The following is a 27,451-nucleotide window of genomic DNA, read 5'->3' as shown; positions in this document are numbered from 1 at the left end:
ATGCTGTCAACTTTGTAGAAAAAAAAGTGTTCACCTGTACAATGTAAAAATTAGTAATGCGGTGTTGATATATTTCCTTTTACAACGATCCCTTAGTACGAACAACAAGTAGGAATAACTGAAACTATCATCACAAACATTGAATGATGAGGCTGATGTTTCACGTGCTATAATAGCTTCACCACCCGCTAAAACCCCTCGAGTGAGAGAGTTCATTGAATCTTTCACCTCTAAAAATCCGACGTGCCTCCCTTCTACACTGCACTGCACACTTCAAACCCGAATCGGTTCTCACCTTATTATCAACATTTTTTTTGTTTGATTCTCTCTTTCTCTTTTTTGTTCTGAGTTTTGGGTCTACCCGATTGACTTTTACTGACGAGAGAATGAAAAGAAGATGACGCTTTGATAGTAAACTGCTTCTCTTTTATGATAATTATACTTTTTGCGTTCTGGAACTGTTTACATGAGTTCTCCAAACCTTTAGTTAGCTCACTCTGATTTGTTTTTACGCCAGTTGATAAGCGAAAAAATGCAGAAATTTCCGTACCGATTTGGATAACGACGTACTGACGTACTGTTAATGAAAACGTCAGAAGTTTTCTTCTCATGAAACGAGCTTGAAAAAGTGAGAGAGCGAATGCGAGCGTAAACGTGCATGCGAGAGAGAGCACGCGAACGCAAACATACAAAAAAAAAAAAAAAGAATACACTCGGTCTACTACGATTCATTGATTTAGATTCGGGCTACTTTGTCGTCACAGTCACGGTGAGTATTGGGTTGATCTGGCTGGCAGCGCGGATAGAACATGACAGCAGTGTTGCCGGAAAATTTTCGCTCACTTTGGCTAATTAGTATTGCCGTTTGCGAACTCCCGCACATTCCGCTCTTCTATACGCGATACTGCTACTTTTGTCGTGTCGTGACATGGCTGGTGCGCGCGTCTGGAACCGTTTTGTTTTTTTTTTCTTCTTCTGTTGTTTCGTTTTATTTTCGTCTGATTCTGCTCCACAGTCGTCCCTCTGTCCACTTGTTCTCTCCAACTCCCAAACACTCTTGCGATTGCTTCTGCATCTTCTCACACCCTGACGAACGCAGCTCGGCCCGGGGCACGTTCGCGTTCCGTCTGGAAATGCCTACCACTATCCACTTTCCCAAATAAGCCAGCCAAACTGGTTCTTCTAGGGCCGTCGTGCATCGTCACCATCGCCGCACAACCAGCACCGAGCGACGACGACCGAGGTCCAGAATTAGCCCCGTACGGTCGGCAGTGGTGCCAGCTAATCTCGAGTCTACGCTTGAGAATGTCTTTTTGTACGTTCTACTCAATGTGCGAATAAAATTAAACATTTGAAAAAATATATTCAGAACATCTGCCAGCACTGGTCTGGACGGCAACAATGGGAATGAAAATCGGGAGATATTTAGTGCCAGCCAGCAGTGCGTGCATGAGAGTGCCTCCTCATTCTGAACTCGAGAATGGAATAACCTGCCTAGTAGGCCGTTGGCAGGCAGGTTCGGTGTTGACGTTTTGCTCTGTTTTTTTTTTTCTTCCTTCGACACCGTATACGGCTACTGTACGGCTCATCGAGAGACATTTCCTCTCGGCGCCAGGGCAAAAAGTTCAAATCTGGAGTTTTTTTTTTGGAAAGGTCCAACAAAACAAATTTTCAGTTTTTGCTTTTTGGGTGTTTTTTAATACCCCTGACTCAAGGCGGTTTCAAAAACACCCAAAAAGCAAAAACTGGAAATTTGGTTTATTGGACCTTTTCAAAATAACTCCAGAAATGAGAGGTAAAAACAGTGAGAGCACGAGTTAACTTTACTTTTTAAAAGAAGACAAAAACTGAGTTTTACTGAAAAAATATTTCTAGAGTCACACCAAACTGTTAAATTACTGAATTCAGTTTAAAATAAACTTAAATTTCTGCAAAATTTTACAGCTCCATAATGCCCCTGATCGCATAAATGTCCCACATGCATTTTCATCACTTTTGAATTAATGATGCAGTCTGGTTCAAAATTGTGTGCACTTTCAGAAAATCCCGCATAATCCAGTGCTTTGTTCTAGAAATCAGGAGTAAATTCAGTTTTTTCGGGAAAAAATAACACGCAACCTTAAGTGTTGTAACTGAAATTCAGCGAAAAATTTACTTAAAATTTCGGTACAGTTCAGACTCGATTATTCGATTATCCGAAGGTTTGTATCGAACTTCGGATAATCGAATCACGAACAAATAAAAAATCGTGTTTTTTTATTTTCTTGTTTTTAACATAAAATTTGAGTTCTGCGACCCCATTTTAGTCAAATTTGAGTTGTTGATTGCCGATTAATAAATGAAATGCATTTTTTAATATATCATCACCGCTATTTTGGCCGCCATCTTGGATTTAAAAATTCTTAAACATTTCAACGTAGTTTAGGGGTACAATAACAATAAGAAATTTGGCAAAGAAAAATTTTGTTTTTTTTCATGATTCGATTATCCGCAGAGAAATTTTTCCGAGGCCTTCGGATAATCGAGTCTGGACTGTACTGTAGTTTTCAGTGAATGTTAACTGAAAAGGAAAGGAAAAGGAATTTAGCCGGTAATTCAATTCCCTTCAACTTTATTGAGGGGTGGAAAACGCTCCGAGTTGTTCCTGATTTTTCGTGTTTTTTTTTTTAGAAAAAGGGATCATCCATAAATATTTTTTATTCGAAATCTTTCGGTATCTTTTACAAAATATATATTTTAGATGTAATCCTTAATTAAAAAAAGACAATTGTTGAGCAAAGTTTTAAAATTTCTGGCTGTGTTGCAAAATAATTTTTTTTAAACATTGGTTTGAGCCAAATAAAAAAAAAGCAAAATTATTCTATCAAAAAAGGTCCCTTTCACAACTTATGTAAACTGTCATTTGAGTGAAAGGGATACACTATTGTTTACAAAAGTTATGTGCCCTAATGAAATGATAGGCTTCAAATAGTCATTTAATTTTCGTAACAAAACGTCGTGTTTGTTTGGGTTTAGGCAAAAACTCTCAAAAAGTCCCAACATTTTATGTCAGTCAAATTCATATTACACTTCATGACTATTATTTTATTTTTTTTTGCAATTCCGTTTTGAAACTATTTACTTTTCCTGTCATTCTCACATGACGAATAAGCCTACATTTCTTTACCCGAAATTAAAGTTTCGAATAGTGATACTTTTCGATACAAGTGCTGAAAAGTTTTACCTTTGTAATGTTACACACTGCATGTACAATTTTTCTACACACACAAAAAAAGTTTCATGAAATGATGCCAAATTTCTTTTACACCTAGGCCATTTGGACTCGAATTTAACTAGAAAGGGCTCACCGAACTCGAATTTGATGTTAAAAGTAAGACAAAAAATGTGTTTGCACGACATTTGATTAAGGGACCATCCACAAAACACGTGGACACTTTTTTGGAAATCTCCCCTAATAATTCGAATTTATAAAGAAACATTCAAATGTCTTAAATTATAAGTTATTAAAATTTACTACGATAAATAAATTCAACACAGAATGCTTATTTCATGCGACAAACTAATAGCACCATACATAGCATAGCATAGCATAACGGGTCTGTAACACGCTGTAGGGGGTGCCACAATGGTCAATTCAATATTCTTAAATTTAAAACAGTTATGATTTCAAACTTGTGTTATTTTTTCTTCAAATTCAAACAGCTTTTCAACCGATACACACCAAAACACATTTCATTGGCATCAAGTTTCTGTTGTCGAATTTCCTACGGTAATCACCTCTGGCAGTGTCATCTTGAATGAAGTTCACAGCCTCGCATCAGCTTGCGACGGTTGGTGGTGGTGGTGCTGGTGTGAACCAGTGAGCAAAATAAACCATGAATAAAACTCACACCAACACCAGCACCCCAGAATCGATGTTTGGATTTCTCACAGACGGTCAGACGGCCCCAGCCAGAGATTGCGTGTTGTGACAACACAGACGTACACTCAGACACACATTACGGACGGGTTTTTTTTTTCTCTGTTTGGTGATTGTTGCCGGGGGTTGAAGTTGAGGAAAAGATTTTTAAAGTAGTACGAAACTGTTTTCTTTTTGACTGTTTGTCCGTTAAACCAATAAAAACATGGTACAATTTTTCAAAGACAAATTTATGTAAAATTTTGTTTGTTCAAATCACATTTTGTAATTTTCTAATTCTATAATGCAAAAATAAATTTAATACTAAAAACAACTACCATTTCATCAATTACGAGGGCTCATTCAATTTTCCATTCCCGCAAGAATTTCTACCGGATCCATCGTGAATGAATTCGAGTAAAAATATTTGCACCCACACTCGCAAACAAAAGCGACATCCTACCAACACTTACAAACAGAGAGAGAGAGAGAAAAATCGGAAAAGACAACAAAGCCCACATTCTCCTGGATCTGGGAGCATCCAATCGATTCTGACGGACGGTTGCTAATTGCCACCGATATTTTTTAATCTTTTTCTTTCACTGATTTTTCAGCTACTGACACAAAAAAAAATTGTTAATAAGGAACATGAGGACATGTCGGTTCACATTGCGGATGGAGAAAATATAAGTAATACAAATATGGCGCATTTTGCACTTTACTAGAGTTTTGCGCAATTATTTTTTCGTCACTGTGCTGTTTATGTTTTAATTGAGCTTTTTTCCTATGTCAGACAGTTATTTATTTTCTCTCAAATTAATGAGGAGAAATTAAACACTCAATATTGACGAATTTATTGAAAAATAGGTCACAAGAATTTTTATAACTGATTAAGAATTCAGAATCTGTTTCAGTGCGATTTTATTACAAACATTTTAGTATTTTTAAGGTTTTTGCATTCTCGTTTTTTATTCCTTTTGTGTGCTATAAGTGATTTTAAATAGGTGGATGAATTTTATCAAATGATCACTATATTGCATTATTATGCAACACTATATTTTACATTAAACAAATCATGCAAAATACATATAAAACTGAAAACTGACGCATCCTTTCTCCTTTTAGATTATGTGAAATGTGATCCGTTCTCAGAATCCTCTAAGCGGTAAACACAACGCAGTACGGCTGGCCGCTTTAACTCGTGCAATTCATTTTCGAGTGTTCTCGGATGTACTGCATTTACTAATAAAAACACGAAAAGTGCTTGGGGCGTAATCTTATCACTCTTTCCAGCATGCTTTCATCGGACCGGCTGCGTTTGTGTTAGATTAGATTAGACATTTTGGTATCTTTAAAACTATTGATATATGTATTCATTGATTCAACCCCGAATAGTACGAACAGTGCACGCTCGAAATGTCAAAATCGTTAGAAAAAAGTGTGGCTGTCATGCCATGGTACACTTTTTTGTAATGTTGGTACCACTGCTCGAATGTTTTGCTTTTCAATACAAGTGGTAAAAACTTGAAATTTTGAGCACCCAAATGGATGCGGAAATAGTAGTTTATGCAACAAGTTGCGAAAATAAGATATTTTTCAGAACGAGTCGTACATTTATCCAACGAAGTTTACCGAGTTGGATAAATACAAAGAGTGTCGAAAAAGTCAAGTTCTGCAATGAGTTGCTTACAGTATTTTTTTACAATTTCGAAAAACGTATTTTGAATGGAATTTTATGTCAAAAATTCATGTGTTAAGTAAATTCTAGAGTAAATTTTCAAAAGGTCCTATGTGCAAAATCCTCATTCTGAGCAATTTCATGTTGAAGTTTTGTGTAACATTTTTAAATCCCATTTAAACACGTTTGAGTATTTTTGAATTCTAAAAACGCCAAAATGGACCTGAATCGATTCGTTTTATGTGTACTTAACGGGAATTATCAAAAGTCTAGTTTAAACTGATTTCTAAAGCAATTTGTTTCATACGACCTGTGAGTGCACATAGGACACGTTACATAGGACAAATTTTACACATAGGACTTAGCACATTGGACCTAATTCGTGTAACATTGCACATAAGACTTTTCCAAATTAAATTCAAATCCTGATTAAAATAAAACAACTTTTTTATTATAATTATGTTTACCCCACCCTCGCGCAACGTGTTGTCATCAGCTGATCGAGAGTATGAAATGTTTCAATGCTTTCAGAGCGGGAGAGAGAAACCGTTATGAGAATAAGCTGACCAATCAGCGCTTCCGTCGGCATCTGTCAGATAGGTGCTGGAAAATCGACCTATCCGGCAATGTAAATAATATTTTGCAGAGTACGCATAGAACTTTGGGTGTTTTGACAATAATTATTTTCGTTTGTTTTTTTTTGCTTTTTTCCCGTTTTTACGTGTTTTTATTCTTGTCAAATTGAAACACTTGTGTTCAGGTAAGTTTTTATTCGAGTTTACAGTACGGTGACAGCTCGTAATTTATTCGTTTCTTTTCGTTTAATTTTTATTACAGACGATGACGACTGCTGATTCTCCTCTTGCGCATCACGCAACATTCAAAACAAACCCACATTCAGCTTATCAATCCCGTGTTCGGCTCCTCGTGTGACATGTGGACGCCCAAACGGTGCAGTTGCTGGAGCGGTTAAGCCTGGTGGATCTGGACAGCGCCGAGGCCCACCGGACGCTCGAGGACGCGATCGAGTTTGCGTCGCAGATTCTGTCCGTGGACACCGACGGCGTAGAACCGCTGTACACGGTGCTGGAGCGGGAGCGGTTGACGCTGCGCGAGGACCGCGTGTCCGACGGGAACATCCAGCAGGATGTGCTGAGGAATGCACGTGTTACCGAGGAGGAGAACTTTGTGGCGCCACCGGAAAATATTCCACTCGAGCAGGAACCGAGGAAGTGAGCTTTGTAAAGAAAACCTTTGATCCGAATGTACCGTTTGGAGTTACAATAGAGGAGCGATTTGCGAACGGAAAGCTTCCCTTGAATGATTTCTAGACCCTTAATCTGGACCAAGGTCACACGCTCTCCTGCCGATACCTGATCAACCTGTCGACCTCCAGTGAGTTCATGTACAAGGTCCAACGTCAGCGCAAGATTTGTTAGATGCGTTACGCGTGCGATCCGGGCCGGTTCTTCATTTCGGACCCCCGCCAGGATGCGGACACGCGCGTTCAATCCGTCGCCATCAAGAGTCGCCTTGGCGGAGAGGAACTCACGCTGGAACAGCTGGAACTCTTTCCGGCGGACGCCGCCGCCCTAGAGGAAGAGCTGGGGGACTTTCGATTCAAGGTTGGCCGAACCAGCAGTAAAAGGATTCGGCCCAGTATGCTGCGGCTGCGTCAGTGCGTCGAAGTGGCCACGCTGCAGATCGTGCTGGATGCGTTTGAAAGTGGCGGCGATGCAAGCGTGAGGATTCACCGCAAGCTGGCGCCGTTCAAGTGTGGTATCGTGTGTCTTTCCGACGGTAAGTACTGCGTTCTTGTTTCTGATTTGAGTTGTAACTGTCTTTCTCGCTTTCCAGACCCCGCCCTAATGCCGGAGTTGCGCGACCTGGCCAAACACCTGTGCAACGTGCTGCGCAAAGCGAACCTTCCCGTGCTCGACTGCTCCGAGCGTAACGGCGGTCGTTTCCTGGCCAAACAGCTGCACCACCTCGACTCGATTGCCGTCCCGTACTGCCTGCTGCTGCGCGACCAGTGTCTCCAGAGTGGCCTCTTTCAGCTGCGGTCCCGCGACACCACCCTCAGCGAAACGATTCACATCTCGGATTTACCAGAATAAATTTTATTGAAAATAGTAACAAGTTGAGTTTAATAAATACAAACACACGCAAGCGCAAGTTTAGAAGAAATCGCACAGGTATTGTCTCACGTTGAAGCCGACCATCTTGCCGATATTCACGATAAAGTCCATTCATACGGTGCACTGAAGTCGCGCGCTGCCGTCCATGATGGTTCCCTCGCCTGAGGCAAAGTTCAGGAACTTGAGATGAATCAGCGTTGAGATTTGCGCCAATAAGTTGCACGTCAGGCCGACCTTCTCGTCCAGAATGTCGTAAAAGATGGCCAACAGCCGGTCGATGGTGAACGCCTTCGGTCCCAGCTGGGTAGCCATCTTCTCCGACCGACTGGAGGCGCTTCTTCTGCTTGCCGTGATATTTCATAAACAGTCGTTTGTCCTCCTTGGCGGCGTTGTGACTCGCGAGGTACGCCGCAATCAGCAGGAACTTGGCGTAGAAGGGCAGTTCCAGATTTGCGCCAGCCGCTTCATAGTTTGCATCTGCTCGACGGATTCCGAAGAAGTCTGGCCGTCGACGGTGATGAGACGTAGCAACTCCTGGTTGACGTTCCCCATGCGCATGTAGATTGTCCCGAGGCCAAGTTTCATAGTTTTAGAAATATTCCGCCAAAGCCGGGTCACGTCGTCCGCGGCAATCGTCCCGTCCAGCACCGGTTCGCAGTACTTGTGGAAGCACTCGAGCGCAACCAGCTGCAGCTCCTTCAAGTCGCGACACACCTTGAAGAACACGTTCAGGAAGTTTTCTTAGAAATCGGGCGTCAGCATCTCCACAATCTTCAGACGCTTATCAATTTCCTCCTCCGAAAAGTTGGCATGCTTGTAGAACCTAAAAAGTACAACCAATCAGTATCACAAATTGCCCTAAAACATCCAAAATAACCCTTACTCAAACTGAATCCTTAATTGCTCCCGCACCGCCTCGAATCACCAGAATGTCCTTCTTGCTGTACTCGGCCACTACCGGCGCGAGCCTTGTCCTGACAAAGTACTTTTCAAACGGTAAATCCGACACACGAGCAGTACGTACACGTTCAGCCCGGTCACCTCCGGCAGTCGCAGCAACATTGGCAGCACGTTGTGGTCCATGTCGTGCACCCGTTCGGCGTTCTCCAGCACGACGATGTAGCTTCGCGAGGGCGACAGTCGCGCCAGCTGGGCCACAAAGTCCTTCATGGAGTCGACGCTGGCCAGCGAGGCGTACCCGTTGGCCGCGCACGGGACGTGACCGGTCAGCCGGTTCAGGATGGACTTCGGCGAATCCTCGTTCCTACGGCGTTCTTTCGCACGATGCCGTCCAATCCCGGGCGCCACACATCTGGAATGACTCCTTAAAAAAAACTGGGTTATCTATTTTATGAAGACTTACCTCCATCAGTGAAAAATCGCCTTTAAAAACAACAAAAAACTGAACCGTACAAAACGACCTATATGCACAAATTTTATGATTTTTTATGCTGCCTTGTTGGTGTTATGCTCCCAAGTTTTTGGGTGGCTTATCTGTCAAATTCGAGAGAGTGCAGATAGGGTGAATTGAACTTCTCTTTTTTTGCTTTGACAGCATTGAAACATTTCATGCTCTCTTCCAGCTGATGACTACACGTTGTGCGTGGATTGTACAAACTTGAAAGTTGTAAAATATTTATGTTTTAGAATTTTATTAAAATACGACTTATACATATTTTCAAATAAACTTAATAAACATGTACATAGTTCATTTTGACGTGGGCGTATGTGCATCAGTATAAAAAAATATATTAATGTTCCATAGGTTGATTTGCTACGGTTCTATGTGCACGTTTAACTCGATTGCACATAGGACTCCCGTGTGGTAAAACGACCTATATTTATTTGGTGTAGAATTTATTAAGAATGTTTTTAGGTTGTTTTGTATTTCATCAATAATTTTAAAAATAAAAGGCTTTGAAGAAATTGGATAAGCGGTGAGTGTAGTTTCCAGCTTGCAGAATGTAATGCAATAAATAACTCAGTTTGTTTACTTTTGTCGCATAGGACCTTTTGAAAATTTACTCTAGAATTCACCGTTCAAAACAAAACAATTTTGAAAAAAGTTACTTTTCGATACAAGTTTCGAAAAGTTCAATTTTTCACCACCCATTTCAGTGCTGAAAAGTAGGTAAAAGGTATTGATTTTCAAATCTGTTATTTTTGGTACTTAAAGTAGGCCATTTCGTTTCTCCAGAAGGACAGGAAAAATTGACAGTTTCACAGCGGGATTGCAAACAGTACTTTTCAGTACAGTCAACCCCCGGTGGTTGGTCACTTTTTCGTTTGACACTTTTTAGTTTGTACCCCGTTGGTTTGACAAAGTCAAACTAAAAAGTGACGAACTGTCACTTTTTACTCGGCGCATACGCACACTATCAAAACAAACGTTTGGTAGTGTGTGTAAACTCCGTGTAAAAGTGATGTCAAACCAAAAAGTTACCCCGTTTGTTTGACAAAAGTTGGTATCAAACCAACTTGGTTTGAGGTTTGAGTGTACTGTTATTTTTGCCGATTAATAGCAGGATATTTCACCAATTGACAAGAAAGGGAGCGTACTTTTATTACGTAACGCAAAAATCGGATATTTAGACCCCCTCCCCCCCTCGTTACAAAATTTCCATACAAATTTAAAAAAAATGTATGGAGCGTAACACGGCCTCCGAGCACCCACCTCCCCCCCAACTGCGTTACGTAATAAAAGAACGCTCCCAAAAGTGTTTTCTTGGTTAGGCAAAATTGAGTACCTGTGATGATTTTGTTGTTCTTAATTCATTTAATTCTGACAGCTTCAGCCTTCTTAGTCATTCGCTGCACTAACGTTTATGAGCTTGTTCCATACAAAAATTACTTTTCCGAAAACTTATTCGGCAAATAGGTTTCTAAAATCTGTTTGCTTCATGTAAGATTTAAAATTTCATTGATAAAATGGCATGGAATTACAAAAATATTATTGGAAACCTTATGAATACAGGGTGGCCACCAGATTTCGATTTTCAATTTCCCGGTTTTTTCCCGGTTTTCTCCCGGGACCAGAAGGAATTTTCCGGAATGTTTTTAAACCAAATTACAATGTTTTTTTAGGCTAACGTTAATATCATCATACTTTTTGAACGCATACATTTGGTTCAAAGTTTGAATTCCTCAAGAAAGCTTTCAAATCTTGAGTAAAAAGTAAGTAAGTTGTAAACGAAGCCGTTTTTATCTGTTATCAATCAAACCTCTAATTTTCAAATTATTGGGTTTTTTCATCAAAAGTCGTTTTTTTTTTAAATAAGATAAATTATAAAAAGAATTTATGAATTTTGTAAAATAGATTTACAAAAATACGTTGCTATCAACATTGATGTAAATGCTCGTTAATTTTCTTTGAAAAAAGGTTTTGTGAATTCAAAAAGAACAATTCTTCCAAGAATTATCAATTTCTGTGAATTTTTTTTTGCTAAAATTATGTGAGTACTTTCCTTTTAACCAAAAAAGTCTTTTTGCATCATTAGTCTAAACAAAAATGTATACACTTTGGCAGCAGCGCAGGAAAAGTGCCATACAAATGTAAAAAATCGATACCTTGAAACTTTCTTTTTAGAATAATTTTAATAAAAAATACTTTCTAAAAAACCCAAAACACATAATGGTAAAAACAATTAAAAAATTATCGTGCTGTGAATTTTTCAACAACACATAAGGCGGGTACACATTTTATTTAAAGTTTTTGTTGCCCCGAAAAATCAGGGGACAAAAAATTATTTTTTTTTCATAAAGCATCAAAATTTTAATGGAAATTTAAGTGCAATCAGCTGAAATCAATTTAAAATGCATTCCCTTGCGTCTAGAATAATGTTTAAGCATGTTTGGGTTGATTTAATAATCTTTTGAATTTTTGAAAATTTTCGATCTTTATTTTTTATTCGTTCTTTTTTTTGGTTTCGTCAAATCTTGCATTTTTGAAGACTTATGATTGCAAAACAACTGAACTAGCGTAAAATGCATTTTAACACTTTTGCATTCAAATGTTGTGACTATGGCTTGTTTTTGAATTTTTATATATTTTTTCAGATTTAAACAAACTACACATACTTTTTGAAGTTGTAGCTATTTTCAATTAAAAATAATTCTATTTTATCTCTAAAAAATCAAATGGTTGAGAAAATTCTTTACAGCATTCTTTTTTGAACATTTTTGATCCATTCTTTTGTTGCTGAGATACAGGTCAAGAAAAATATTTTAAAAGAGTGTATTTTGTGTGACAATTTGAAGGAAAAGTCTTGATCTTTAAATTTAGAGAGATATTTACTGTAATGTTGTTTTCGTACCATGATATCCATATTTTCCACTTACAAAAAAATCCTAATTTTAACTTTATGCAAAACTAATTTTTTAGCAAAGATGGGGTAAATATCCGCCATTACGGGGTTTGTCTTCCGGACCCCCTGAGACCGCTCGTGGTACCCCCAGGGGTACATGTACCCCAGGTTGAGAACCGCTGGTAGAGCAAACATTTTGCTTTATTAAAAAAAACAAATTCGTCTGGTAAAAGTATCATAGGATACAACAGAAAAAAATCCATAGCCAAGAAGCATGAGTCTATCACATAAATTCAAACATAGATTTCGCGAATTCTTCATTTAGAATAACAGGAATAATATTCTTATTGAGAAAAGAACATATTGAATACATTAAAGAGTCTTTTGTCAAATTTTAACGAAACTTAAAATATTTTCCCGGTTTGTCGGTCGAATTCCCGAGTTTTTCTCGGTTTTCTCCCGGTGGATAAAAATCCCGGTTTTTTCCCGGTTTTTTCCCGAGGTGGCCACCCTGATGAATAGTATTTTTATTTGTTATAGGATTAAGTAAAGAGGACAATGTTGCAGAATATTGAACGAATTGTCGAATGAAAAAACTCATTCATTACCAATTGAGTTCACACATCACAAAACGTTAACAATATTGTACTTATGCCATAAATACAGCTCAACAGTAAAGGTGTTATCGGAATCGAAATCTACTTACGTCTTTCAGTTGACCAAAAACTCAGCTCCAATCCCCGAGATCGTTTTCATTCATTCTCCTGTATATTTACTCATACACACATAAATAAATTTTACACACTTGACTTATGATTGACTGGTTTGCGTGACAGCTCTGAATGTGATCTTCGTGTAGCCGTGAGAGAATGGGAGAGTAATCATCACAAAATACCCACACAACACTTTCCGCTCGTACACCTTTGCGACGTTATCCAGTATGGGCACCAACACCACCACCGTATCCCAAAACATACACAAACACACCCACAGACAAATAACACCTTCTCCGCGCGACTCTGTTGCGTGAGAATTTCCCCGTCAGAGTATGAGTGCGGGAGTAAGACCAAAATTTCTTCTTCTCTTTCCTTCTTTTTTCTTTTTAAAAAAGCCCCAAAGAAAAACTGGCTCTGCCTACTCTAGACCGTGGCGAAAATCGCCATTTGCAGCCTCTTCGAGTGCACTTTTCACGGCAATTTCACGCCACCGAACGCGCGGAACCCGACCGGAAGCGGAAACACACGTCACTTTGTTCGCTAGCGCTAGGAGTCTAAATTTTCCACTTTTTACTGCATTTTTTCTTCTTCTCTCGTCCGCTGAGACGCGACCGTCGCGACGACCGAAACAGAGGAACGATTGGCACAGAATGAGCCGAATATTTCGTCGTCGCCGTCGTTTCAGGAGTGCTCATGAATGAATGAGCGAGCGGTGCTGCGCTCCCGCTCTTCCTCTCTCTTTCGTTTCATGGTGTGTTCGTTTGACGGAGCTAGGGCTTGGGTCGTATTATAGCGTTTTTGTTCGATTAGTGTCAAAGATCACACTCTCAAAATCTATGTCTGACTTTGGCGAAATATTTTCCAGGAATTTTTATTGAGCCACTTAACTTGCTGTATTTCAATTTTGGGGCACTGACTGTCAATGATAAGGTCAAAAAAAAAAAAAATAAATAAATTATTCCCTCTACAGCATTGCCCTGGCGTTCTCGATTGCGAGATTCCTCCTACTCGAAACAAGGTGTCCGAAGGCTTGATTGTTGAGGCAATTGGGTACTAAAGCCCTATGTCAATTTTTATGTACAACGGTAAAAAACACGATAAAAAACCATTTCTGATCACTTTTTTTCATTTTAATGCAAATTTTTTTTTACAAGACAACATTTTTTCGATGGATCAACTATGGTCCCCTTGGAACGAGCTGTCAAGTAGGAGCTTTTCTGTCAAGAAGGACCGCGAGGTTAATTTTTCAAAATTGATTTAAAAATCCATTTTAAACTCCTTGTGCTCGTACAAAGGGTCGTTGTACTCAGAAAAATAAGCTTTATCGCTGTAAACAATAATATCAGCAATCTAAGCTTCATTTTAGGACCCAATTGCAAATCTCTTTTCACACCTAAGCTTCCATCCACCCCGGGATTCAAACTGACGACCTTTGGATTGTGAGTCCAACTGCCTACCAGCGACTCCACCGAGGCAGGACCCAGGGAGACGACTCCTACACCTGGACTGAGCTATCGACCTAACCTCTAGGCTAGACTGGGGCCAACATTTACTTCCCCATCCGACGGAAGGCGTGACCAGACAAATCTCGTCTCATAATTTGCCACCGGGACCTTCTGAGATCAAGCCCAGGCCGAAAGGCTACCACGCTTACCCCTACACCACGGTCCCGGCTTAATTCAGGGTCCAGAAATAGTAAATTGGGTACTAAAGCCCTATGCCAATTTTTATGTACAACGGTAAAAAACACGATTAAAAACCATTTCTGATCACTTTTTTTCATTTTAATGCTAATTTTTTTTGGCAAGACAACATTTTTTCGATGGATTAACTATGGTCCCCTTGGAACGAGCTGTCAAGTAGGAGCTTTTCTGTCAAGAAGGAACGCGAGGTTAATTTTTCAAAATTGATTTAATAATCCATTTTAAACTCTTTGTGGTCGTACAAAGGGTCATTGTACTCAGAAAAATAAGCTTTATCGCTGTAAACAATAATATCAGCAATCTAAGCTTCATTTTAGGACCCAATTGAAATTTACATACAGTTATTGCTTCTACAAACATCACAAAGAAACCCATTTTTTGATTGAAACGTTCTGAATCAAGATTTGATTTTTTTTTCAAAGACAACTATGGCCTCCTAATGGTCGATCGGGAATAATGCCTTTCAGAGCCTTACCAACCCGACAGAAAATACCGGACAAAAAATCTGGTGATATATGAACGGAAAATAGTAATATTTTCACTTTTTTGGAAACCTCCTATTAAATCCGTTTTTGTAATTTTTGACAGCTCGGAAAACCGCCATACCTTATTAAATTTTATATGCCTTGCGCCAAACGAAGACAAATGTGCAAATACAACCCAGGGCTGCCCAAACGAACACAACTGTATTTGTCTCGCTCTCCCGCTCTCTTTCTCTCTGTTTCATCGTTCGTTCTCGCTCAGTCCCATTCACGCACTCTTGTGTGGCGGTGAAAGGACCGATTTACCTGTTTCATCGTCAACAATAACAAGGAGGGCACGCTGTGATGAATGGGACGTGCTGGGCAAGGGGGCAACGACATGCGCACACAAGTGCGCATCAATGGGACAAGGTGTGCGGGGAATGCAGGTGATGGTGTGCGTGTCGAGTTAGACGATTTTTCCGCTAGGTTCGCGGTTGTTCCGGCGGTGTTTGAAATGACAGCGCACGTAGGCTTGAGCCGTATTGTTGAACTGATAATGTAGATGTTTTTTTTCAAATCTAGAGTTTTTTTAATAGGTTTAGTTTATAGGACCTCTTAAAAAAAACCCTGGAAATGTTTTATCGGTAAGTTTCATCAGTTTTTTTCAGGTGAAAAGTTTGGCGAGGATTGACCATTAAACTTGTGCGTAAAATGTTTCCAAAAAAGCGACCAAAATGGTAAGTTTAACAATATGACATTGATGTCGAGCTTGATGTTCTATATTGTGAACAACTTTTGATGTTTTCTGATTTGAAAATTTCAAATCATTATTCAAATATTTAATAATATGTGATATTTTCCCTCTGTTTAATTTTTCGTTCTTGTTTTCGTTCTTCACTTTAGGAATGTAAGTGTGAACTAACACTTACTTGATCCAGATGGCATAACCTTTCCAAAATTTAAAATCTTTGTGACAATGAGTGCGTCTAATGAAGGTGGCAGTCGTGGTGCTTTCATGTGTGTGTTGGAAAACTTCACAAATCACTTTATTGTAGAATGTTTTGACAACATTGTTGAAAAGTCGAAAACCGATGTCGTAATCTGGAGTGAATCGGGACTACGGTCTGAATAGGGACAGCAGTGTTTAAATTTGGAAATGGATGTACACATTTTGTTGGTCTGAGTCTGTACTAACCGAAACCAACCAGAAAAATCAAAATATTGTGCTCCAACATGGTTAAAACTGCTGTCCCAATTCACCCCATGCTTCCCGATTGACCCCAGTTTACGGTGCCAAAAACTCGTAACTCGTTACTCTGGAGGAGATGAATTGCCCAACGTCTAATTTTTATGCATGATAATACCTACCATTAAACAGCCTTGATCTAATCAAAAGTACATGAGAAGTTCGATAGATGTCAGTATAACAACATGATTTGAGTATTCGCTAAAGGATAATGGATATCTTCAGTAAGGGAGCGTTCTTTTATTACGTGACGAAAAAATTTGCAACCCCCCCCTCCCCGTAAAAAAATATTTGTACATTTTTTATATGGAGCGTAGCGCAGCATTCGACCCCCCCCCTCCCCTCCCCATAACTGTGTTACGTAATGATAGAATGCCCCATTACTAAGCAAAAAATATGTTGATCGCCTAAACTAAAATGATAGTTTTAGATTTATTTCTTCGTTCTGAAGATTCCAAATATTACTTTTTATTTTAAAAGGTTCTCTTTCTGATGAAATTTGTTACAAAAATGCAACTTATGGTACGTTCGTTTGATGGCTAGTTCCACACTGAGTGCCGCACTCAGAGCTGTCAAAGTGTTTCCTTGGAGAAACTAGCGCCAGTTCCACACGAGTTTTGCCGCCATCTTGGAATAAAGTACCTTATCTTGGAACTGAAACTCTAGTGCCGCACTCGATATTTTTTTCAGTTTCATGCGAGTTCCACTAACAAACAACTGGACCCTAAGATGACAGTTTTCGTGAGTTGCGCGTATTCACCGACAGATGGCAAGTGGGCCTCGTCGGAGTCCGCACATCAAATACGCAACTCAAAATTTGCATAAGAAACTTTTTTTTCGTGACGGCTTTTGAACGTGGCGTATATCTAAACAAGTTTTTAAAGAAAATGATTCCAGAATGCTTATTTGTCGTTTTAAACAAAAACAAGACCAAACCTATATTTATCTAAACTATTCGCCATTTTCAAAAGTTTGGCTAGATAATATCGAAGGCCGCCATCTTAGGCCCACTGGGCCCACAAAACGAGGTACGCTCAGTTTGCATGGGAGCTGTCAACATGCTCCCGGGCTGCTAACAAATGACGTTCGTTTGAACCGAAACTGGCACCGGCTCTTCAAACGAACGTACCATTATTATCACGGTTTAAATTAGAGGTGGGCAAAATCGCTATTAGGAGCCGCTCACTTTCGCTCGCTCTTCAAAATGAGCCGCTCTTTTAACGGCTCTTTCGCTTTTTTTTACAATTTTGTTGTAAAGTCAGTTAAAAGAAAAATGAGTTCGAATAATTGGATGAAGAGAGCACCCAAAGCTTAATCTAGGACTTTGAAGAATATTTCTATTAATTTTACGAAATTGCGTTTATTTCTGCTCTAACTAAACAAATTGTGGTATTTTATTTTGAGCAAATATTCTGCCAACTCTTCTCTACATTCTGATTTAATCTAAAAAGCCTATAAATGCAAAAGTTTAATCAGGCAAGAGGAGTTCTTCAGCAAAATTTTCCAATTTAAGTTTTTTTAAATAATCAAATTTGTACTCGAGTAATTCTTCAATGTTTCTTTGTGGTCAGTTGTGCAATGAAAAGTTTTTTTTTAATTTTATTCAGAAAATCATTCAATTTTGAAGTAATTTAAGTACATGAAAAAGTACACCGTATGCACAATTCAGACAAATTTGACTAGAAGCACTGAAAAATTACATTTTCAATTCTAAAAAACAAATTTTCTGCTACAATTTGTTGGAAATTCGATAAATTTTATTTATAAAATTAAAAGTAGACATAATATTAAAAATTATCCCAACGTGAAACGGTTCTTTCAAAAGACCGGAGTTTCAAAAAGAACCGCGGTTCATTTTTTTTGTGAGCCATGGTTCGTTCGCTCTTTTTAGTGAACCGACTCTTTGAGCGGCTCGCTCTTTCTTTGCCCACCTCTAGTTTAAATTGAGAAAATATCATACCAAAGTAGGTATTTTGTGATTGGTTGCAAGTAGCGTTGCAGCCCAAGTAACATTTTTTTTCAGGAGTTCTAAAAGAGCTATTCAAGATAGCTACAGCATAGCAGTTTGGACCGCGGTAGGATAAAATTCTCTTCAAAACTTCTTCAGGAGTTTGAAAGAGTACTTGAAGAGAGTTTTATCCTACCGCGGTCCAAACTGCTATGCTGTAGCTATCTTGAAGAGCTCTTGTAGAACTCCTGGAAAAAAAAACGTTACTTGGGCAAATATTTTTCAAATTTCAGTTCAGACTCCGATAATCCGATGGCTTGTAAAAAAATCTCACATTTAACATCAAATTCGAGTCCTGCGAGTCAAATTTGAATGGTTGATTTTAATGCCTGTTAAATTGCCAAATGCATTTCCTCTATCTTTTTTTATCATCGGAAAAAATAGGATAGAAAATTCAATACAAAAATAAAAAAATAATCAATAGTTACTTGCTTTTCATCGTTAAAACCTAAACGTTCTACACAGTTCAAATTATGTAACGATAATCACCATTTAATTATTCCACCCTGGTTGCGCCAGCACAATGTGGCATAATTCTTATCTAATCAGAATCATTTTGTCGTGCTCTCTAGCCACTTTCAAAATGTGTTTATCTCCACTATAATATCAACTTGCAGCTATAGCCGTTAGGATATTTACGATGCTTTTACCAGCTCAAACATCCTGACAAATAGCAAATTAACCTATAATTAATGGTTTAATTTATGACGCGCCAGGCTAAAATAGAGCCAGTGTTAGACCCCCTGCTTTCATGCACTAAACGAACACTAAATTTTATCCAATTTCGAATGCTCGTAAATCATCGCTTAACTCAAGGACCTTTGAGCAAGTGATTTCGAGCGTAAAATAACTGTATGAATGCATCCCGTTAATATTGGACGAATATAAAAGTTTAAATTGGGACCCAAAACCAATCTAAACAATCTTTAAAATTTTATTATCAATCAGTTTAAAAAATCCAATATGGCCTGTACCATTTAGCCGATCCACTAGTTCAAAATCTAATTTATTTGCTAGCATCATAATCCATACAATCAAACTCCCGAGCTTTATGCTTGCACAGTTACAAACATAAATGCTGGAGTTTTTTTAAAAGGTCTAATAAACCAAATTTTCAGTTTTTGCTTTTTGGGTTTTTTTTTAATGTCCCTGATTCAAGGCGGTTTCAAAACAACCAAAAGGCCAAAACTGGAAATTTGGTTTATTGGACCTTTAAAAAAACTCCAGAATTGAGTTACGTTGGATAACCTTGAGAATTTTTTTGCGAGGTGTTACGTTTTTATTAGAAGTTCGTTTTTTTAAATTGTTAGAAAAAAATCTACTGTTTCTGCATTATTTACACAAAAAAAAAAAACTGGATAGATTGACCACTCCTAAATTGGACACCGATTTCGGTGATGTGTCGGTCAAACCAAACAAGGGTTCGGGTTTTTGGGGGGGCCGGGATGAACATAACATAAATTTTCATAAACCATGCCACAGCATAATCGCTTTGCTTCATCATCATTAGTGGTACAGCACTAGTGATAGGAGATTGTGTAGAATAAGTGGTGTTATTCTTTATTTGAAAAATATTTTAGATAATTTTGACAACTTTTTGTAAGCTTAAATTGAAAAAAAATAACATAGAAAATTGGACAAATTTCGAAGTAAAATTTAAAAAAGTTACAGTTTCCCCCAGCTAACCCTATGCACCAGTTGCAATTTTGCACTCGGTAAACCTGGGACACCGATTAGGGTCGTAGTACGAACAAAAAACAACCAACTCTCAATCCAAATCGCTTCCATAAACATAAATATTCCACGTGCTATCTGGTTCGGCTTTCGGTCATTTGGGTTGATGCGATTTTTTTTCCTCTGTCGAGAGCAACTTTTGCCGGATGACGATGGGTTACGTTGTGGCTGTGCTTTACCCATTTTTTGTCAGGTTCAGCAGGGTCAACCAATTAAAAAAAATGTTTGTTTTTTTTTTATGGTAAACTTTTAGATAAAAGTTTTTTTAATTTTTGCTGATATTTGAGATTTAAAAAAATATGAATAATTGGCATTTTTCATTATATTCTATTTAAATCTAAAAAAAAATGATTTTTTACGATCAAGCTGAGCCATTTTTTTTAAATAATTCATCTGTAAATAATTTTACTTGTACTGTCTCAGTTTGATATATTTGTGTTGTTCGGTGCTGACGGCGAGAAAACAACATCTGCCTTCAATTAGTGCGACACAAAGCAAAAAAGCTGTTTTTGGCGAAATGCATCGAGACTTTTGGTTGGCACCTACACGGTTTTTTCCAGATTAATTTCCCCAGGGTATTTTCACGAATGGCAAAAAACAGCAAAAAAAAAAAGTGGGTTTTATTGCACAATAGCAGCAATTTTATTTCGTTTTAATTTGGATGTTTGACAGTTAACTGGAAAACCCCGTGGGGTTGTAGCAATTATATTTCTTCTTTTATTGACATGAAGAAATAATGTCAAACTGCTTCAAACATTTTGTTTCATGCAATAAATCCAGTTAGTAGAAAGATGATAAAAGCTCGTCATCCGTAATATTCAACCACCAAAATCGATTCGCCTTCCAAGCGGAACTGACTATTTATAGACGATACGCGCAATTTAAACAGTTTCAAACTATTTATACTCCGCCAAATGTATGGCTGCGTCATAAATTTTGCACACAGGTCGTAAATACCCAAGTAACCAATCAGCATTAAATAAAGTCACTGTTTAGCATTAAAAGCGCTTTTACAGCTGCAAGCAAATGCTTAAAAGTTTTGACATCTGCACCAAATGCGCTTTTACAGCAGATTTGCTGCTGGTTTTGGACTTTATATTTCTGTTTTACAGCTGGGCCCCTACTGTTGTTGTTCCACCCCTGCAAAATGTCAAAAAAATCGGAGAGGCAAAAATTTTGCTCTCTCTCCGCCTTGCTCTTTCTCACCACGCTATTTTGGGTTTGTTTACTACCTTTACCGACTCAGCTGACCGAATTTTGATTTTTTTGAACGAATTTGCGGTGTTGGAGATGCGATGTCAGATGCTAGTGAAGTAGTCGTTGAAGCTTTCTTGTGGTTCCTGCGCCCTTGCCGTTACACCTGTCTTGAGGTTAGGTCACAATGGTTGATTTCACAGCTACCAATGGTGACAGTGTTGCTCTTTAATGCCAGTTATGTTCTTATCACATGATCTCTTTCGGAAGAAGTTTATTTCAAAACATTACACTAAATGCATTTATCAGATTCAAAGTTGTTTATTTAGTTTGAAAGCATGAAATTGGTAAAAACATTCGAATCGCTTATGTTTCCATTTTGAACTATCTTCCTCAAGGGTTTCCGGAATTCTACCGTTCTACTAGGCTGAATCCGAATGTCCCGGTTGAATTCAGAAAATAAAAACGCCATTTCTGTTAGATTCCAGCAGATTTTTTTTTCCTGCTGCCGGATTTCACGGTCGTAGTGGTTCGTTAAACGTCGTTGCTTGCAATTCCTGAAATTTAGACAAAATGTTGTTTTTAGGATATTTTATTTTGAATCTTTGTTACATTCTACACTTACATAACCGGTGGACTTTGATTCCAGCTGCAAGCTCTCTTCTTTTCCTGCGTGTGGAATACTTGAAGAAATCAAAAGCAGAACTGCACACGCAATCCGGCAGCAAAAATAATAAAATTTGTTTAAGAATTTGAAGATGGAAGGCGAAGTGTGAGCGAGAACTTTGTTTACAATCATCCTCTCTCTTTCACTTTCCTGTAAAGTCATGACCGCGTTGCCAGTTTGACGAAAAACGACGACAGTGTTGCTAGTCGTTGCTGGTAATCAGCATCATTTCAGCATCACACAGAGCTATTCTTTTAGAGCTGATTAGCTCTGACATATGCTGTTTTATGGCTGATTTGCTATGAAATGCTTATTTCATGCCGGTTTATGATTTCTAGTAATGCTGGATGGTTACTTGGGTACTGAACCTAATATTTGCATTCGACCATGTTACCAAGGCAGAATCACACATACGAACCGAACACACACACACACACACACAGCTGACCGAGGAGATGAGGTTGAATATGAAAGATTTTCTCACCCGCCTCCCCCCAACCACCTTTCTCATGTCGAAGCTTTTCCGCAAGAGTAGCGAACGTGGGGAAAAGCATTTCCCGCGCGCTTTTTGCATTTCATAACTTGCGACGAAACTTGCGCTCACTTTTTCGTCGTCATGTTCTCGTGTCCCAAGTGGAATCGGGACAAATTATGATTTTTACAACTTTTTTTAATGAGCAAGCAATACTGATTAAAATATTTATGCAGTACTTTTTAAAACATTTCTTAACAATTTATTTCGGTATTAGAAAATTGTGAGAAAATTAGACATTTTAAAGCGACTCATAAAACATGGAAATAATGCAGAAAAGATAATTTTTTTTTTAGTTTGAGAAAAGGTTGGGCAATTTTAGAGAAGGTTTAGGTAAAAGAAAATTTCAACAACTAATGCGAGAAAAAGAAGGCAATGAAAACAAACTATTTAAAGCTTGGCTTGATAGCTGAACAATTTTGAAATGAAAGTGTACGGTAACAATTAGTGTTAAATCTGCAAAAATAATATATATTTTTGCAAGATTTTCATTTTTCCATAATAAAAAAATACAGTATCTCTAACTAAAAAGCACACGTATCATAAAACATGATTTTTTTTTGCAATTGTAACGTATTTTTTTAATTTTTCTACTGAAAAAGCATATTAACCCTCTATTGGCCGTGGACTAGTGGCGCGGTGGTTAGCGGATTTGGCTGCCGATCCCTGAGTTGCTATGGGCCGCGGGTTCGATTCCCGCCTTATCCTCCTGGCCTTCTATCGGATGGGGAAGTAAAACGTCGGCCCATTTGCGTAAAAGGGGTTTTGGGTGACTCACCACACATAACCTTCGGACGCCTAGAAATGAGCAGAAACTTGCAACAGAGCCCACAAAAGACCCGGGGGTCGTTAAAGTGGATTGCTTTGCTTTTTGTCCGTTTTTTCGTTTTTTCCCGTGTTCAGCATTTTTTTTCTACAAAAAACTTTACTTCTCTTGTTTGTTATGTTTTTCTTGTTATATTTTTAGTATTTTAATTTGCAATTATCTGATTATGTTTATGTTTGTTTTTGTTAGTATTTGGCATATCCCACCACCTCTTATCATTACAATTTCATGTTTTTACAGTCACTTTTTAAATTTTTGGCTTGTTTTTCACATTTTTTTTGTACGTAAATATTTGATAATATGTATCTTTATAAGAAGGTCTACAAAATTTCCGCTGATTGACGATAAAAAATGTGATTTACAGAACAGATATAAATTTTACTAAAACAAGTTTTTAATCGTTTGTTTGTAATGTTAAATCGAATTTGCAATCAAAATGTTCTAAAAGAAATTTTGATGAAATAAAATGTTAAATGGCCTGCAGAATTTGCGAAGTTTTGCCCCAGATAAAAAAAGTCAAAGATAATAAAATATTGACTTAGAAAAATAATTTCAAAAGAATCAAAACAAGAAAAAAAATTGAGATTTTTTCCGTGTTCATTGTTTTGATATCGTTATAAGAATTTAAATCCTCCAAAAGATACAGATTTTCAAATGATTGTTAAAATTTCCAATTTGAAGCCACTTGGTTTACTTACCCCTTGATTTCATGTAATAAATAGTATGCAATTTCTAAAAAAAAATCTATGAAATTTGTTGTACCCGAGCAGACAGTAATAACTTAGGAATAACATCTTTTGATATTTAAAAATACTAGACCAATAAGATTTTATGTTATTTATAACAAGACTTGTTATTAGTCGTTATGATTTTTTTTGTCATTGGATTGTTATTGTAATAACAGACCAATAAGATTTGTCGTTATTCTTGGAACAAATCTTTGTTATTATTTTTTATTATTTTAACAAATAATCCAATCATCCCTATAACAGTTGAAGTTATTCTTCCATAACAAAAAATGTTATTCCAAAGTTGTTTTGGCTTTCAACCAATATTAGACCAATAACAAATTTTGTTATGATAACATAAACTGTTATTCAACCCTTATGCAAAAAATGATTTTTCAAGAAGACTCCATAACACTTTCTGTTATTTTAACAATATTTGATATTGAAATGACATGAATTTTGTTATTACCGTCTGCCCAGGTAATTAAAAGCTTATGATTCTATTATAATTTAAAAATGTATAAAAAACAAGAAAAAATCAAAAAGTGGTCAGAATTTTTTGAAATTCTGTTAAATACCAAAGAGGCTGAATTCTACCAATATTTAAACAATAAATTATTGAGCATGGTGAGCATGAGCATTAGCATGACCCGGGCAGACGGTAATAACAAAAGAAATAATATTTCAATGGCCTGTTAAAATAACAAAAAGTGTTATTATTTTTTTCCTGAACTTCAACTTCAAGAAGAAAAAATAATAACAGTTTCTGATAAAATAACAAGATTTAGTATTGAAGTGATATTGTGTTGAAAATGTTTAACAACACGCTAATAAGAGGAAATGTTACACATTTCATAAACTCTCCTAATAACAAGATTTGTTATTCGTTTGGTATTCTGACTTAGAAATAAGTCGCACCATAAATCGAACAAATGGAAAAGTTTCTAAGTGCCAATAACACAATCTGTTATTATTTTTTCTTTTGTTAAATATGTTTAGATCTTTGGGAAAATTTTGACCAATTTCGTCAGGGTCATTATTTTGGCCATGAAATGGGGTCCTTAAGCTAAAATTATTCTAAATAGTTGAAATTTTGATGGTTGATTTTTTTTTATTATTTGGTAATCTCCTAAGGGACATTGCTAAAATTGGCTAGAACTATGGGATAATTTTGACCAATTTCGTCGAGGTCAACAATCAAGCCTTCGGACGACACCTGCTTTAGAGTAGGAATCTCGTAATCGAGAGTAGAGTGTTGAGCGAACATTTTATTTTTATTTTTAGAACATTTTGCGATTTGTGTTTTTTGAAGATAAATTCATCTCTTTAAATTTAAATGTTGATTCTAACCTTAAAGGTTCAAATTTGTTCCACCCTATAGTTCACACTTACACGCACCCATACAACAAGGTTTTGAATGTCTCGGAAAAAATGGCCGCTATCGATCACAAGCACTGCGTTCACAAAGTGAAAAACTTTCCGGGCGAAGCGAAAAACTTGCTGCTCGAATGCGGTGGCATCAGCGTCAAAATGCATTCTGCATGTGCAAATGTGCATATTTATGTCGCAAGTGACCACGTTATGGCACACAATGGCATGGCCACGTGGCCTTCCGGGGGGACCCGTGTTATAAACGATGTGTAAACAATTTCCTCCCTCTTGGGGGGGCAGGCTGAAGTCACCATCCTCGTGAGGGGGTGTGGCACATTGAAAAACACTATTTTTCTTTTACTGAATATTAATAGTTTAAAATTGTAACTGAAATATTTTTTGATAAAAATATTAATTTAAAAATAGAAAAAAATCTTTTTTTACTGTTTCACAAAACAAATGCCAACGGGTTGCCCCAGAAGTTAGATGTCGCTCCGTTTTGAAATAATATTTACCAAGTGTAAGCAAACGGGAACGCCACATAAATCGTAAAGTACAACATTAGTCACATTGGCTGAATTAAATCACTAACTGGTGTAGGGAGAACGAAATGGATGGAGCTGAGGCGAATGATTTCATTTGTTAAAGTTGAGAGTAAACTCAATTTACACTTTGTGAGAATTGCAGGATTAGAAATTTGACATGGTTCATAATAAGCCTCATCCAATATTGTATTTAGAAAAAGAGCTTGAGTTTGGTTAAAATTATGTTGGAATTTGACATAATTCTGAAAACAAACAATATATTTTGAAATTGTAGGAAAAGTTGAAATTCAGTAAAAGAACCAAAATTCCCTCAAATCATGCCACAATTTACGAACCCAACACCATCTGCTGTGTAAACTAAGCCCCCTAACCTTACCACCAGCTGCTGAATTCCCACTCATTAGCATCATTACAAGTGCTCCCCCGCAGGGGAGGTTCTGGGGAGGTTAAAAGCTTTTTCCCGGAATGAAAGCCAAACCCGTGCCATGTAACGCCCCCTTTTTTTCGAGGCCTTGTATTTCGCGCAAACAAGAGTTCACCGAGGCGCGAACCCATAGACAATGTTTGAAAGCCCCCCCCCCATTTTTTATTTCCCGGAAATGTGGGATGTGTGAGGCATTCTTTGACACCCCCACCCCCCAACTTTAGCTCTCTGCCATGAAATGAAATTTTAGGTTCAGAAAACAAAATATAAGAAAAGCCTCTTTTCACTGAAGGGATTTCGCCTGCCTCTCATCTCATGTTGGACAAATTATTGAAAATCAAAGATTTGTTAATAAAAAATGAACAAAAGTTAATGATATAATCAAAGTTAAATTAGTTTTGATTCAAATTCTGTTGGTTTTTTTGTCGAATTTTAAATACCAAAAGAGCCTCACAAAGCTCACGGCTCAACTTGACTAGTCAATCTGCCTTCACCTAAACCATGTGTGCTTTGCAATCATTGCACAAGATGGCAGTCAGTCACTGTTTACAGTTTACCGTGCAATGCATGTTTTCATCGCTGGATCCAACGCCGCCGCCGGATAGCGTGCAAAAACTTGGCCCCTAATCAGCCCTCAGGTACGACTGGAATTAGAGTTGGAAAATAAAATTTACCCTGTCCATCAGCGGCAGTGGGTTGACCTGGATTGCAGATTCAGTTTCACAGCTTGTTGATACCATGCACACTATTTGTGGCAATCAAATAAGTGTTTTTTTAACTGACAAACTATAAAAGAAGAAAACAACCACAAAAAAACCTCAACCGGCAATTCAATTTAAAACATGAGCTCGATTGGACGAAATCTAGACGAAATTTGTAAGCACGTTTTTCATTTTTGTAATTCGCTAATTTTCCGAATAAAAAGCAAATTTATTGGATTTTTTTTCATTTGGATGCGAAAGTTTGTGTGTACTTTTTCTATGGCCTAAAAACCGTTATACATCATAATTTCGTTCATACAAGTGTTCAAAAAATTTTGGCAGCCGTCCACACAAAAAAGACTTTAAAATATTCAACAATCTGTATCTTTGATCGATGTGGTGCCTTCGGCAAAGTTGTAGTTATTGCACATTCTCAGAAAAAAATGCTATATTCTAAAAAAACTAACCGTTTTCCTATTTGAATTTTCACTCACACGAAAAAAAAATATTTGCACAAAATTCTCGTTTTTGGATATGGTCAAAATTCATTTGAAAGTGTTGGCAATTTTTCTTT

At 37.6% G+C, this 27,451-nt stretch overlaps 3 protein-coding genes and 1 pseudogene across 8 annotated transcripts in view; 2 read left to right on the top strand and 2 right to left on the bottom strand.

Moving 5' to 3' along the window:
* Positions 1-13,404, bottom strand: part of LOC6049547 (putative transcription factor capicua) — a 90,005-nt gene extending 76,601 nt beyond the window's left edge. For all 6 annotated transcript variants that reach the window (XM_038264848.1, XM_038264850.1, XM_038264852.1 and 3 more), the window contains exon 1: positions 12,725-13,404. The gene's annotated coding sequence lies outside the window, so the exon portion shown is untranslated. The remainder of the gene's footprint in view (positions 1-12,724) is intronic.
* On the top strand, positions 6,510-6,832 carry LOC119768586 (glutamyl-tRNA(Gln) amidotransferase subunit C-4, mitochondrial; the record flags this gene model as incomplete). Its single annotated transcript, XM_038258647.1, has 1 exon — positions 6,510-6,832. A coding segment is annotated over one exon (303 nt), but the record flags the coding sequence as incomplete, so codon positions are not given.
* Positions 6,995-7,701, top strand: LOC6039327 (DNA polymerase subunit gamma-2, mitochondrial). The gene is made up of 2 exons (XM_001848903.2): positions 6,995-7,376; positions 7,434-7,701. The coding sequence occupies exons 1-2, from the start codon at positions 7,016-7,018 to the stop codon at positions 7,691-7,693; spliced, it is 621 nt and encodes a 206-aa protein (XP_001848955.2). The 5' UTR covers positions 6,995-7,015; the 3' UTR covers positions 7,694-7,701.
* LOC6047341 lies at positions 7,685-26,916 on the bottom strand (annotated as a pseudogene).
* Between the last annotated feature and the right edge of the window lie 535 nt (positions 26,917-27,451).

The sequence above is a fragment of the Culex quinquefasciatus genome, chromosome 3 (assembly GCF_015732765.1).
Source record: "Culex quinquefasciatus strain JHB chromosome 3, VPISU_Cqui_1.0_pri_paternal, whole genome shotgun sequence".
In the NCBI taxonomy this organism is placed as follows: domain Eukaryota; kingdom Metazoa; phylum Arthropoda; class Insecta; order Diptera; family Culicidae; genus Culex; species Culex quinquefasciatus.
Note: the sequence above shows the minus strand (reverse complement) of the source record. Positions and strands in the feature narration are given on the sequence as shown.

What these genes read in the sequence shown, in the direction of transcription:
- LOC6039327 (XM_001848903.2), top strand. Translation starts at nt 7,016, where the DNA reads ATGCGTTACGCGTGCGATCCGGGCCGGTTCTTCATTTCGGACCCCCGC. An exon ending in TATCGTGTGTCTTTCCGACG is followed by an intron (nt 7,377 to 7,433) that starts GTAAGTACTGCG and finishes CTCGCTTTCCAG; the next exon opens with ACCCCGCCCTAATGCCGGAG.